This window comes from Orycteropus afer, unplaced genomic scaffold, assembly GCF_000298275.1.
Source record: "Orycteropus afer afer isolate SDZICR_OR568_19922 unplaced genomic scaffold, OryAfe1.0 scaffold00175, whole genome shotgun sequence".
NCBI classification, from domain to species: domain Eukaryota; kingdom Metazoa; phylum Chordata; class Mammalia; order Tubulidentata; family Orycteropodidae; genus Orycteropus; species Orycteropus afer.
The window spans coordinates 3,623,194-3,636,713 of NW_006921762.1; the positions used below are offsets into that span (position 1 = coordinate 3,623,194).

At 38.3% G+C, this 13,520-nt stretch overlaps 1 protein-coding gene across 1 annotated transcript in view; it reads right to left on the bottom strand.

Moving 5' to 3' along the window:
• Positions 1-12,129, bottom strand: part of DARS2 (aspartyl-tRNA synthetase 2, mitochondrial) — a 36,978-nt gene extending 24,849 nt beyond the window's left edge. Inside the window, exons 1-10 of the mRNA XM_007947105.2 lie at positions 12,003-12,129; positions 10,565-10,664; positions 10,012-10,078; positions 6,013-6,114; positions 5,285-5,380; positions 3,536-3,659; positions 2,762-2,808; positions 1,747-1,853; positions 1,128-1,197; positions 272-451 (exon numbers count right to left, since the gene is read on the bottom strand). Of these exons, the coding sequence (XP_007945296.1) occupies positions 272-451; positions 1,128-1,197; positions 1,747-1,853; positions 2,762-2,808; positions 3,536-3,659; positions 5,285-5,380; positions 6,013-6,114; positions 10,012-10,078; positions 10,565-10,664; positions 12,003-12,129 (1,020 nt within the window). The remainder of the gene's footprint in view (positions 1-271; positions 452-1,127; positions 1,198-1,746; positions 1,854-2,761; positions 2,809-3,535; positions 3,660-5,284; positions 5,381-6,012; positions 6,115-10,011; positions 10,079-10,564; positions 10,665-12,002) is intronic.
• Positions 12,130-13,520: the final 1,391 nt, after the last annotated feature.

Consider the following 13,520-nt stretch of genomic DNA (forward strand, 5'->3'; position numbering starts at 1 on the left):
GTGTGTGGCCACTGCAGTGAATTATCGAACCCAGGAGAGAGGTGGTGGGTGCTTTGGGAGGAACGGTTGGAGAAAGGGCTAGAGGGAGGCAGCATGTCTGGCCTTGCAGTAATAGGCCTTGGGTTACTGCTGGTAATCCTGTCTTCCTCTTGTGGGATTAGAGGAGGTCAGAACATGTGGGCTCCTTGCCGTTTTTGCACAGTGTGCAACAGGTTGTAAATTTCAAAGTGGTTTAAGAGACTGCACAGTCTGGAAAAGTGAAGAGAATCACCTTCATTTCGAAACGAGTGTCAGGCTTATCAGTCCCGTAAGTGGACAACGCCTCAGCAAAAGTCACAGAAGGAAAAGGAACAATCACAGGATCTTTGTCCCTGGGCCAGGAATACTGAAGCAAACCCTCAATGAGACTCTGGATCCCGGTCTGGTCTACAAAAGACATCTCTATGTCAATCTGAAACCAAAATAACATACAGAAACTAACTTGAATAGCCACAATATTTACAGTTACTTCTCTGTTTTTGAGTAACCATAGGATCCTACACATAATACTTAATACATGGGTGGGGAGAATAAGTATTACTGTATATCTGTTTTATGTCAGACACCATGCTAATACTTTTCATACATCACATTGTTTATATCTCACAACAACCTCATGACCTAATGTTCAGACAGGCTAAGTAACTTGCCTGTGTATTATGTTTAGTCAATAGTGATCTCAAATCTATCCACTCCAAAGTGTGTAATTTTTATACTTCACCACACTGATTAATACTCGATCACACGGAAACTAAACAATAATAGTTTTTATTGGTAAGTACACAAATTAGATAAGCAGATTAAATAACAATACATAGAATTATCATTTTTAATGTACAAGAGATTTGTTTCAAGAACTTTATCACATCAGGAATATTAACCCATTGTAGGAATCTGTGACACTCCTTGGCTGATAACTATATTCCTTATAAAAAGAACACATGAAATGGATGCAAACTCAAGTAATTAGTATGTCAACTGCAGGTAACTTTGGTTAAATATCTGATGTATAAAATGTAATGAGAAACAAAGTACATATGGTTGTAACAAACCTGATCAATAATCGACAAATTAATAAAACTTATTACCTGAGTAAACTCAGGCTGTCTGTCTGGTCTTGAACCTTCATCTCGAAAGCATCGGGCAACCTGAAAATATCTACAATTGAAAAATAGCATTAATTGAGTCATGATTCTAGAGAGACACACTTCTCCCCAATTACTCATTTCTCCTGAACACACAAACACATAGCTTTCCTGTGTTATACTCTTCCAATTCTCATCTTCACCTGATGAAATGCAGCTCTGTTCCAGGTCTCATAAACTTTCTGCCATATTTCTCCAAATGATATAATCTCCAATCTCTGAATATCTAGCTTGCAACTCTCAGTGCACTTATATTTTGCTTTATATCAATTCTGCTTTTTATTCTATTCTGCCTTAATAGAATCATTCACTCCATGAGAGTAAGAACTACTCTTTTTTTAAAAAAATCTCCTGCCGTATTTACTAGTATGGAGCTGTGCACACCTGGCCACTCAATAAATATTTACGAAATGATGACTACAAATTTTCAGGGTATTTTACATGTATTCTCTGAGGCTCTCATAAAATGTCTATTCTCTCAAGAGATTAGGTAAGTTTGTGTTTCCCTTTTCCTGTTCATTTTCCTCCCTTTCTGAGAACTGCTAGCATAAAGAAAGCTTACCTATCAAAACCACCAACCATCAGAAGCTGCTTAAACTGCTGAGGACTCTGAGGGAGAGAGTAAAACTTTCCAGGTTCTCTTGATGGTACCACAAACTCTTTTGCACCCTTTTAATGAGAGGGAGAGAGAAAGGAGAGACATTGTCAAAAACAAACACAAAGTATATTTTATTGGTAGAAGTTAATACTTCAGCTCATTACAGAAATTAAAGAGCAAAGCTGTCCTCATAATGAGAGAGATCATATCTTACTCGTCTTTTATACTGGCTTGCATATAAAATACTCAAACCACATTCATTGCCATCAAGTTGATTCTGACTCATAGTGACCCCCACTGTATTTCTGAGGTGGTAAATCGAAGGTTGGGCAATCCTACTTCTGTAGTGATACTGCCTCGGAAACCCAAGGAGGGGTCACTATGAGTCGGGGCCAACTCGACAGCATACAACAACAATAACAACAAATCTTTATGAAAGCAGATTTCCCCTTCTTTCTTCTGGGAGTGGCTGGTGGGTTTAAACTGTCAACCTTCTGGTTAGCAGTCAAATGCCTTAGGCACTACCCCACCAGAGCTCCTTAGCTATTAATAGTAGGTATTAAATGTATGGTTGTTGAAATGAATTCCCAATTATGTTACTAAATAAAAATATTTTGTGTATTATTTCATATTCAAGTAACTCTTGCTTTTCTAAATTAAACTATAGTTTTATAAATCTATAGATTTGATATATAGATTGAATATCAATGTTTAAAACTGTTAGTTCTTAATATTTTAAGGACCCAATTCATTAATGATTGCACCTATAAACTTTTCTTAAAAAAACTCATGTAGAATAAAAGAATTCTGACTCAAAATATTAATTTACGTAATTTTCTCAACTCTTAAGTAAAGCTAGCTAATATAAACATCCTGAAGCAATAAAATAAAAGTAGGTCAAGTAAATAATAAAGCAAAATGGTGCAGTTTCATAGCTAACAGCACATTATTAGTGGACTGATTTAAAGAACATGCATACCCCTGGAGTCTTCTTAAACAATGTTGGCGTTTCTACATCTACAAACCCTAAAAAGAGAAAAACATCAGAATTTAGAGATAAGAATTTGAAATCTGTCAAATAATGATATCTAAATCCAACAAATCTGAGGCTACTCATTAATTAGGAATTTTCACTGAAAGACATTAGCAAGCCTATTAGTGCTAATTTCTAAAAGTCTAAGCAAGCTAAAGATTCAGAAAAGACTATTCTGTTTGTAAGACTGATACTTATGACATGAATTAATTTTAAATATTCAATGAGATCTTGTCTGCTGCACTGTTCTGCTTTTCTAAATGTTCTGCTAGTATAGCAAAAACAACAATAAAAAAAATATATATATAGCAGAAGAAAAATAGGACTTATCAATGTGTTTAGTTTAATCTTTGTATTTCTGAGCTGCCAACAAATGACATACAGGCATGATAAAGAATTAAGGAAAGTCAGAGAAAACAACCAAAAAGCTATCCTATGTTTAAAAGCGGTAAGAAATAACTCTATCACGTAATGTAATAGGCATAATGTATCACCTTTAAAAGGATGTATTTATAACCTGGGTACTAGTTACTACATTATGTTCTAGGACAAAATACCCTGGAAATGAATCATTCCTCATAAAATGCCTTATATATTGAGGGAACTCCAGGCCTCTGGCAACATTGATCCAAAGATGCTAAGGAAAGGATGCAATACAAGTGCTGTATAACAACGAAGAGATGCTCTAAAATGGAAAAGAACATTCAAGCATTCCCTTACCATGCAGATTACAGAGGTATTCTCGCATTTTCATGACCATCTGGGACCTCAGTCTCAGGTTATACTGCATTTGGAAACTCCGCAAATCTAGGTAGCGATACTGCAAACGAACAGCCTCTGTTTTCTGAACAAATTTAAAGATTTTTATGCTTAAAATATTTTTACTGAATATTGAAAAGATATTTAGATACAGAATCTGAATTTTCAAAAACTAGCTCTACCTTCAGCTTACACCACTGTCAAGTAGCCCTCTGTTTGCTGTTTCCATTTGTGTAAATATCACCATTCCTACAACTTCTGAGTTTGTTACTAGTGCAGATATTTTTTTACTGTGCATTATTATTAATATCACCCTGCACTTACTGAAATTTTCCTCTTTTTTCTATCATTTTGCATCCACTTAAGCCTGTAGTTGAGTCTTAAAAAAAAATAAATTTAAGGATTTTGAATATCTTTTTTAAAAGATATGCCAGAAAAAAATATAGCTACAATCTTATCACATAAATAGGACAGTAATTCCATGTGTAAGAAATGCAAGGGGACAGCAGGTGGATTTGTCTCAGTTGCACTAGTAGAACAACTGTAAGGAATATGATGAGAAGTTTTGTTTACTTTCAAGGCTATAAATCCCTGGATCCAGGTCTGTATTGAGAACTCAAAAAAGTAAGTCTTTTCTCCTAGAATTGGTTATTTCTTTGACTAGTTCTCTATCATCTCTTTCTGAAACCTAATCTGGGGAAAATGGTATATTTACTTTTTATTTTTCACAAGACCAACCAATATTGCTTTTTCTAATTAAAGGATTAAATATTGGGAACTTAAATATAAGACAAAGGAGCTCTGGTGGGTGTAATGCCTAAGGCATTTGACTGCTAACCAGACGGTTGGCAGTTAAAACCCACCAGGGGCTCTATGGAAGGAAGATGGGGCAATCTACTACCATAAAGATTTACCACCTCGGAAACTCAATGAGGGTCACTATGAGTTGGAATCAATCCACTCAATGGCAGTGAGTTTGGTTTAAATGTAAGACAAGTGGCTATGCAATTACTATAAAAATCCCTTTATAGATAAGTTTAAAAATTAGGCATATACCCACTGCCATCAAGTCAATTCCAACTCATAGTGATCGTAAAGGACAGTGCCCTATAGGTTTTCCAAGGCCATAAGTCTTTACAGTAGCAGACTGCCTCATCTTTCTCCCACAGAGTGGGTGGTGGGTTTGAACCACATTTTTTGATTAGCAGGTCAATGTTTTAACCACTGCACCACCAGAGCTCCCAGGCATATACAAGTCTATCATTGTGACAAAGCTGAAAATTTATCTGGGTGTACTTACCCAGTGCTGTCTAGTTTCATCAACCTCATAATATTTGGCAAAGAACAGCCTAAATTATAGTAGTCATACTGACAAGCTTGGGAAAACAAGATTTGTTCCAAGCACATATTTTATCATTGTTAGAAGTCTAACAGTGGTGTAAGGGCCCCTAAGCTATTTCCAAAGTAGTATAAATTTCTTTTCAAAATGTCAAACAATAGCAAAAAAAAAAAAAAAAAACTTGAATAATATCACTCTGAGTTTTAAGGACAGAAAAACATTATAACTTGTCTGAAAACAGTCTGGGTGTTTAGGAATTGCAAAAACTAGTAAAATGTTCAACTCTGTAGTAAACTTTTCCAAAAATTCTGAAAACACTTTACTGGTAGCATCAACATTTTGTAAATACTCTATTAATAATAGGATGGCACCTTCACAAAGTCCTTGATTTCAAAGGGCAGCTTCTTGCAGGAATTCAGAAGCTCAGCTGTTTTAACTTTGATTTCAATCTCACCTGTTGGCATTTTCTGAGAGAATGAGAGACAGAGAGAGGTGGGGGGGGTAGATATTAAAAAAAAGAGAAATTACTCATCAGGACATGTACGCAATGCCCATCAACATCCCACATGTAAGTGTGCTTATAGTGGATTAATGTCTAAAGCATAAACATGTCCCCATGATTTTGATATTCTTATGCATGTTTGTGGCTGATGTGCTTATCAATAAATGCCTTACCATGCATATTTACATGTGTGAACATTCATATTTGCAGGTGTGTGTTTGTAGTGAGATTTTGAAACCTATAGGTTTACCTGTAGAACTTACAGAGCTCTGGTGCCTAGTAAGGGTTCAGTCTATGTTACCTGAATTTGTATACACACACCAAAAAAATCCCAATCTGTTGCTGTCAAGTTGACAGCGACTCACAGTGATCCCACAGGACAGGGTAGAACTGCCCCATAGGGTTCCAAGCCTGTAACCTTTACAGAAGCACACTACCACATCCTTCTCCTATGGGGCTGCTGGTGGATTTGAACTGCTGACCTTTGGGTTAGCAGCCAAGAGCTTAACCACTCTGCTATCAGCACTCCTTGAATGTGTACACAGACATCGCAAATGCACATAGGTAAAATTTGCAGACAATTTCTAAACTACTAACTGGATTATCTTGTCCTGGAGGTCGGGAAACAACTGTCCCAGACACTTGCACCACAGATTCCACAGGGGCTTCACATAAAATCTTCTTCACAGATGCAGCTGACTACAAAATAACAGGAGGAAATAAGTTCCAAGAAACAAATGAACTTAAAAAGAATCAGTAGTTACTGTAATCTATAGTTTAGAAAAACTTTAATATGTTGTAGTTTCACTGACATAAGTACTGGGGTTGCCCTTGATGACTTTATTACAGAATTTGGTAAACTGAGGATCCCATGTACTCGTCCCTAGGACTAATTGTTTCCATGCATCTTTGATTTTCTTCATTCTTTTTTGCTCTGGAATAGGACAGACTAATTGTTCCATCTTAGATGACTGCTTGCAAACATTTTAGGCCCCAGTTACTACTCATGGGAGCAGGATGTAGAACAATATTTATATATATGTTATGCCAATTGAGCTTGATGTCTTCTTGTGACCATGGTCCTAAGCCCATAGGCTCAGCAACTCTCTTTCTCATGGTGTCTGACTGTCGCCAAGAAGTTATCATAAATTTGCCTCCTGTTAGCTCCATTATATATCTGGACATTCTTATAACACATACAAATTATGGAGAAATATCATGCCAAACTTATATATGGTCATGGGTATATTCATTCCCTTTTGCCTACCGATATCTGATCATTTTGTTGTCCACCTATGTACCCACCAGTAGATTAATGTTTATTATTATTGATAATGTAGTACTGTATATATAACAGTACTTACTTTTGTTATCTGTACTTCTACCTCTTGTGTACCTTTCCATGTCTTCCTTTTCCTTAGTGTTATTGTCACAAGTTTTTGGTATATTGCTTTTCCCTTCACCCAAATCAATACTTGTCTCTTACCTATCTAGTAATTTTCTCTCCCTTCCCTGGTAACCAACAAAGTAAGTTTCCTTCTATGTGTAAACCTTTCCTTTTTATAACAGTGGACTCATACAATATTTGTCCTTCTGTGACTGACTTATTTCATGCAGCATAATGTTCTCCTAGTTCACCCATGTTATGAAGTGTTTTGTGGATTTTTCATTATTCTTTAGTGTTGCATAGTATTCCACTGTGTGCATGTACCATAGTCTGGTTATCCATTCATCCACTGATGGACAGCTAGGTTGTTTCCATCTCTTTGTTATTAAATAGTGCTGTGATGCACATGAGTGTGCATGTATCTGTTCATGTACCAGCACTCAGTTCTTTTAGGGTATATACTTAGTTGTGGGATTGCTGGATCAAATGGTATTTCTATTTCCAACTCTTTATGGAAGTGCCATACCATTTTCCACAGTGGTTGTATCATTTTACAGTTCCACCAACAGTGTATGAGTGTCCCAATCTTTCCACACCCTCACTAGCATTTAGCATTTGTTATTTTCTGTCTTGTTGAACTTTGCTATTATTGCTGGGGTGAGATGCTATCTCACTGTTGTTCTGATTTGCATCTCTCTAATGGCTAATGGGGAGCTCTGGTAGCATAGTGGCTAAGGCACTTGACTGCTAACCAGAAGGCTGGCGGTTCAAACCCACCAGCCACTCCCTGGAAGGAAGATGGGGCAATCTACTTCTGTAGTGATACTGCCTTGGAAACCCAAGAAGGGGTCGCTATGAGTTGGGTCTGACTCGATGGCACATAACAACAACAACAACAATGGCTAATGGTCACAAGCATTTCTTCTGTGTTTGTTGGCTGCCTGAATATCTTCTTTGGTGAAGTGAGTGTTCATGCCCTTTGCCTATTTTTGACCTGGATTGTTTTGATGTTGAGGTACTGATGTTTTCTATAAATTCGAGTGATAAGTCCTTTGTCAGACATGTTGTTGCCAAACATTTTTTTCCCAATCTGTAGGTTTTCTTTTCACTCTTTTGAAGAAGTCTTCAGATGTGCATAGAAATTTAATTTTTAGCAGGTTCTAGTAATCTAGTTTATCTTCTGATGTTTGTACAATTTTAGTTATGTATGACAGTCTATTTATGCCATAACTCAGGACCCCTAAGTTTGGCCCTATTTGATCTTTGATGAACTTTATATTTTGGGTTTTACATTTAGGTCTTTGATGCACCCTGAGTTAGTTTTTGTATATGGTGTAAAATACGGAACTTGTTTCATTTTTCTGCAAATAAATATCCAGTTTTGCCAGCACCACTTGTTAAAGAGACTCTTTTTGAGTTGCTGTTGTCAATTTGATTCCAGATACGTAGTTTTTAAAAGAGTATAATGCTCAAGACAGACATTTTTTACTAGTTAAGCTAAACCATTGTTTGGTTTTAAGACGACTCTGAGGATGTGTTGGTTTAAGGTTTAAAGATTATCTCATGGTGATAGTTTTGGGGATTCATTCAGCCTTGATGGCTCCAGAAAGTATGGAGTCCATAGGAATTTGAAATTCTTTTCTGCATTTACTCCCTTTTGATCAGGATTCTTCTATAGAATCTTTGTTTCAAATGTAACGGTAGCCAAGCACCATCCAGTTCTGGTCTTATAGCAAAGGAGATAGTTGTTCACGGAGTCAATAATCCATAAATTCCATTTTCTCCTCCTATTCTTGACTCTCCTTCTTTCTCTATTGCTCCAATGATGGGAGTTCTTTATTTTATCTAATTTTAATTGCAATTATTTTTTGAGCAAATAATGCCTTTATATAGTTCAAAATTCAAAGGATACAAAAAGATACACAGTGAAAGGTCCATCTCCAGCTCCTCAGTTCAGCTCCCTAGAGGCAGCCAGTATTACCAGATACCTATGTATCCTTCCAGGGATATTTTATAACATATATAAGCAAACACACACACACACACAGACACACAGGGACATTATATTCCTTTTCACACAGATGACTGTATTCTATATGTTCCTCTGTATCCTGCTTTCTTCATTTAACAGCATTGGTCTTTTTTCCACATTAGCACATAAAGAGCTGCTTCTTTCTTTTTCTGTGGCTGAGCAGTGTCCCACTGCAAGGATATACATCTTTAATTTAGTTTCTTAATGGAAAACATTTGGTTATTTCCTTTTATTTTTTTCCCCCTATTTCAAACAATCTTGTAACTAATAACCCTGTATAAAGTCATTTTGCATTTGTAAGATAATTATGATTTAAAACAAGTAGAATTAATGGGCCAAAGGATAGATGCATTTATAATTTTGATATTGCCAACTGCCCTTCATGTTGTTGTTGTTGTTATTTGCCATTGAGTTGGACCCACTCATAGCGACCCCTCCTTGGGTTTCTGAGGCGGTATCACTACAGAAGTAGATTGCCCAACCTTCCTTCCAAGGAGTGGCTGGTGGGTTTGAACCACCAACCTTCTGGTTAGCAGTCAAATGCCTTAGGCACTACGCCACCAGAGCTCCTACTGCCCTGCATAGTTAGTGCCAATTTATAATCCCCAGGAATATACAGGCACTTGCTTTCCCAAATACAGCATTTTGTCAATCTAATGTTTAACTAGTAACTCCATGTAATTTTAATTCACATTTCTCTACTTATAAGTCAGACTGGGCATATTTCATAGGTCTACAAGCCATTTAGATTTTCTTTTCCGTAAATTTTATGTTTATATCCTACTTCATATTTCTACTGGGTCATTGGACTTTTTTCTTGATATTACAGAAATAAGTTCATTGTCTGTGATATGAGTTACATTCCTTTCCCCCACAGTTTGTCATTTGCCTTTTTTGGAAAAAAAAAATTTTGTTGTTGCTGTGAATATGCACAAAAAACAAACACAAATTCAAGTTTCTACGTGTTCAATTAAGTGACTCTGATTACATTTTTCAAATTGTGCAACCATCTTTATGTTCCTTTCTTGATTTATCATTTGTCTCAATGCTGCCTATGATAATTTTCATTAAGGATAAACTTTTTAATTTAAAACATCAAACATACTTATCAAACACATTAGCTGACTCTAGCCACAGCACCAAAGAGTTCAGATAATAGTAGGAAACCTTCTATTACCTCATCTTGGGGAATGACAACTTGAACAAGTCCGTGGAAATCTCTCAGGACCAGGAATGTATTTTGCCTAATTAATGAAGAAAACGAAAATTTTAGGATAAAATCTTTAAGCCTAAAGTTTAAACAGGCAAAACAAATTTCTCATTTTTTTAAACGTCTATATAGTTTCACTAGCTACATTTATACAATTGTTATTTAAGTAGCTTAGTAATGAAAAAACAGATCAAGGTTTCATTTTCAATTTTTTATTTGCTGTCTATACAGCATACTAATGCATCCATATGGCTTATTAATAAAAAGGCAGTTTTTTTTTTTTCATTTTCAGCCTTTATTGGTTTGGGTCTTTACTAAAAAAATATTAAATTTGGAAACATCTGACATCATAAAACCCAAAGATAATTATTTTAGGAATATTATTTTAGTAACAACTGATTGCAATATAAGATCTTCTCTCTTACTGAAAAAAGATAAAATCCAAAATTTTCTGGAAGAATTCCAACTATTAATTTAATATCTCTATAAACACATTCAATCTTAATCTGCCTCAATTTACCGGCGGTACTGAATCCATCCACACAGGGTGACTTCTTGGCCTAAATGAGAAGAACGCAATTCCCCACATGTGTTGGTCCGGGCAACAAAGTTACTGAAATCTTTGGGAAAAAAAAAAAAGGCAAGATTAAAAAATCTAAATTGCATAAACATAAAGACTCTCAAGATCTAAACCTCTTAGGTACTTCAGGTCAGTGAATGAAATTTATAAATTAGATTATGTAATCTAATTTATCTACTATAATACTTACCTGCAAATGCAAGTGATTTTCTTAATGTAAACTTTGCTTTGTGTTAGGAGATTAACATTTTTGGATCACCTGGCTTTTACTTTGATCTAAAATCCTAAAAAGTCCAATTCCTAATATTGCACATTTTTCCTCCAAATGAAATGCGATTTTAGGAATTACAGAATTTTGATAGTATTTACCCAATAGTTCCTAAGGCATTTGACTGCTAACCAAAAGGCTGGTGGTTCAAACCCACCAGCCACTCTGCGGAAGGAAGCCTGGTCAATCTACTTCCCTAGATTTACTGCCTGGGAGACCCAATGGGGGTCGCTATGAGTCGGAATGTAGTCGATTGCAGTGAGGTTTTTTTTTTTTTCAGTATTTACCTTTAGTTTGAGTCTAGTATCAAATAGCCAGTAGAAAACACTATTACAAGTATTCTCAAATGTGAAAGAATATTTTAGTTTTCTTATTAGCAGCATCAGAAGCTCTGGTGTCAGCATCAGGAGTTAAAACACTAGGCTGCTAACTTAAAGGTGGGTGGTTCAAACCCACAAGCCGCTCACCAGGAGAAAGATGAGGCAGTCAACTTCCCTAAAGATTACAGCCTTGGAAACCCTAAGGGGGAGTTATAACCTGTCCTATAGAGTCCGGGGCTGTGGGTTTCATTAGCAGCATTAAGGAGCCCTGGTGGCACAATGGTTAGAGTGCTCAGCTACTAACTGAAAGGAACCACCCACCAGCAGCTCTGCAGCAGAAAAGACCTGGAAATCTGCTGCAGTAAAAGACTTGTTGTTATGTGCCCTCGAGTCGGCCCCGACTCATAGCGAGCCCTCCTTGGGTTTCCGAGGCAGTATCACTACTGAAGTAGGATTGCCCAACCTTCCTTCCGAGGAGTGTCTGGTGGGTTTGAACCGCCAGCCGCCTGGTTAGCAGGCAAGTGTCTTAGCCACTATGTTACCAGAGCTCCCTAGGAACTCTGCCCTATAGTGTCACATGTGTTGTAATCGACTGGATGGCACACACCATTAGTAGCACCAACATACAAGATTATCCTATCAATGCAGTTTTCTTTTTCTGGTCGTTTTACAAGCTTAGGGGAAAAACTTGGGCGGGTGTGTGTGTGTGTGTAGGTATGGAGTACGAGTATTCTGGCTGCAAAGAACAGGGGGAAGCGATGTTCAGAGAACAGAGACTTTCAGTTTTCACCTGGAATTCTCCTCTGCGGACTGAGCACCAGGCTTCTGGAGAGAGAACCCCAGGTGGTCTGGGTGGTCCTTCCGGTAAGTCTAGATAAATCCTTGTATAGCAGATTTAGCCCACAGCGGAAGTACATGTTGGAAACACAGGATGGCGAGAGACGCTCCCAAATCCCAAGCAGCCGGTGTTGGATGGTGGTCAAAAGTCAGTTTTGGATATACTTAAAAAACTGTTAAAATTCTGCGGACTGCCACTCAGCAGCCCCGTATTTCAGACCTCCTCTACTGAACACTCAAGCACACGTGTCTAGAAACTAGAAAATCTGCAAGGTCTTTGGGCCCTCTGGGGAATAAGTAGAGGAAAAACCTTTCCTCTCCCCCACCTCTCAGTGCATCAGTTTCTACTTCTAGTAACAAACCAGGCAGCGGCCAGCAGTGATGAGAGAACGATTCCACATTGCAGCGTAAGGCGGAAGCCCGCGACAACCCAGAGGCGGAGGATAATGGGTCACTAGGCGCATGTCCTTCACTTCCTCACCTCCCCCAAAGCTTCCTTCCGAGCAGAATCAGAAAACAGCGAGGAGCTTGGCCTTGCTTTTCAAATCTCCCAGACTTGGTTGCAGACCTCGGGTTGTGCTGTAAGACGAAGGCGAGCTAACCCAAAACGCCGCTAGGTGCCAGCCCAAAACACCACACCCCTCTAAGGAAGCCACTACTCGATCAGCGAGCGCCCAAGATAATGCAATAAGCCAATCAGGGCGGAGGTTCCACCGCCATGCTTACTACGGGCGGAAATTTTGGGTAATGCTTCGCACCAGTTTACCAAGCGCTGGAGACAAACACAGAGGTAACGAGAAAATGGACAGTAATATTTATTTAGGCCTCTCGGCCTTGCCCTTAATTAAGATGGCGACTTTAGTTGCTTCAATGACTTGAAATCCACTGGGCGCTAAGGAAGCATCTTGCATCGGGCCGCAGAGCGAGTCGGGATACGATTTTAAACGGAGGCGGCTGCGGCTACTGCGGCTTCTGAACAGCGGGATTAGAGAGCTGGCCTTGGCCCCTGAAAAGCCCAGGTGGAGAGGGACAAGTTGCGACACATTGTCCTTTGCCTTCCCCTCTCCACGAAGAGTAGTCGCCTCTGCCAGAGCGAGGGTCGCAGAGTGGGGCAGCTGGTTTAGCAGAAATGTTCCTTCCAGGGTGAAGCCGGCTGGCCTCGCGTCTGAGGAAGCAGAAATCTCCTTACTAGGCATGTCTGTATCTCTAGTGAACCCATTTATTTTGGGGAGAGAGGGAATTTCGGATGGCCATGGGTTTCTCTGGGCTCTGTGCCAACTGTCATTTTGGCGGCTTTTTTTTACTTCGGGATTTTCATCTAAATAGTTTTGGATCCAGACCTGAAGAATGATTTGTGAAGCCGGAATGCGTGACAGCGTCGTTGCGGCATTTCATTGGTAAGCTGCTTTGTATGGGTCGAGCACTGACAGTAAACTATATACACTTTGCGCTGTGTTGTGTTCATTATATT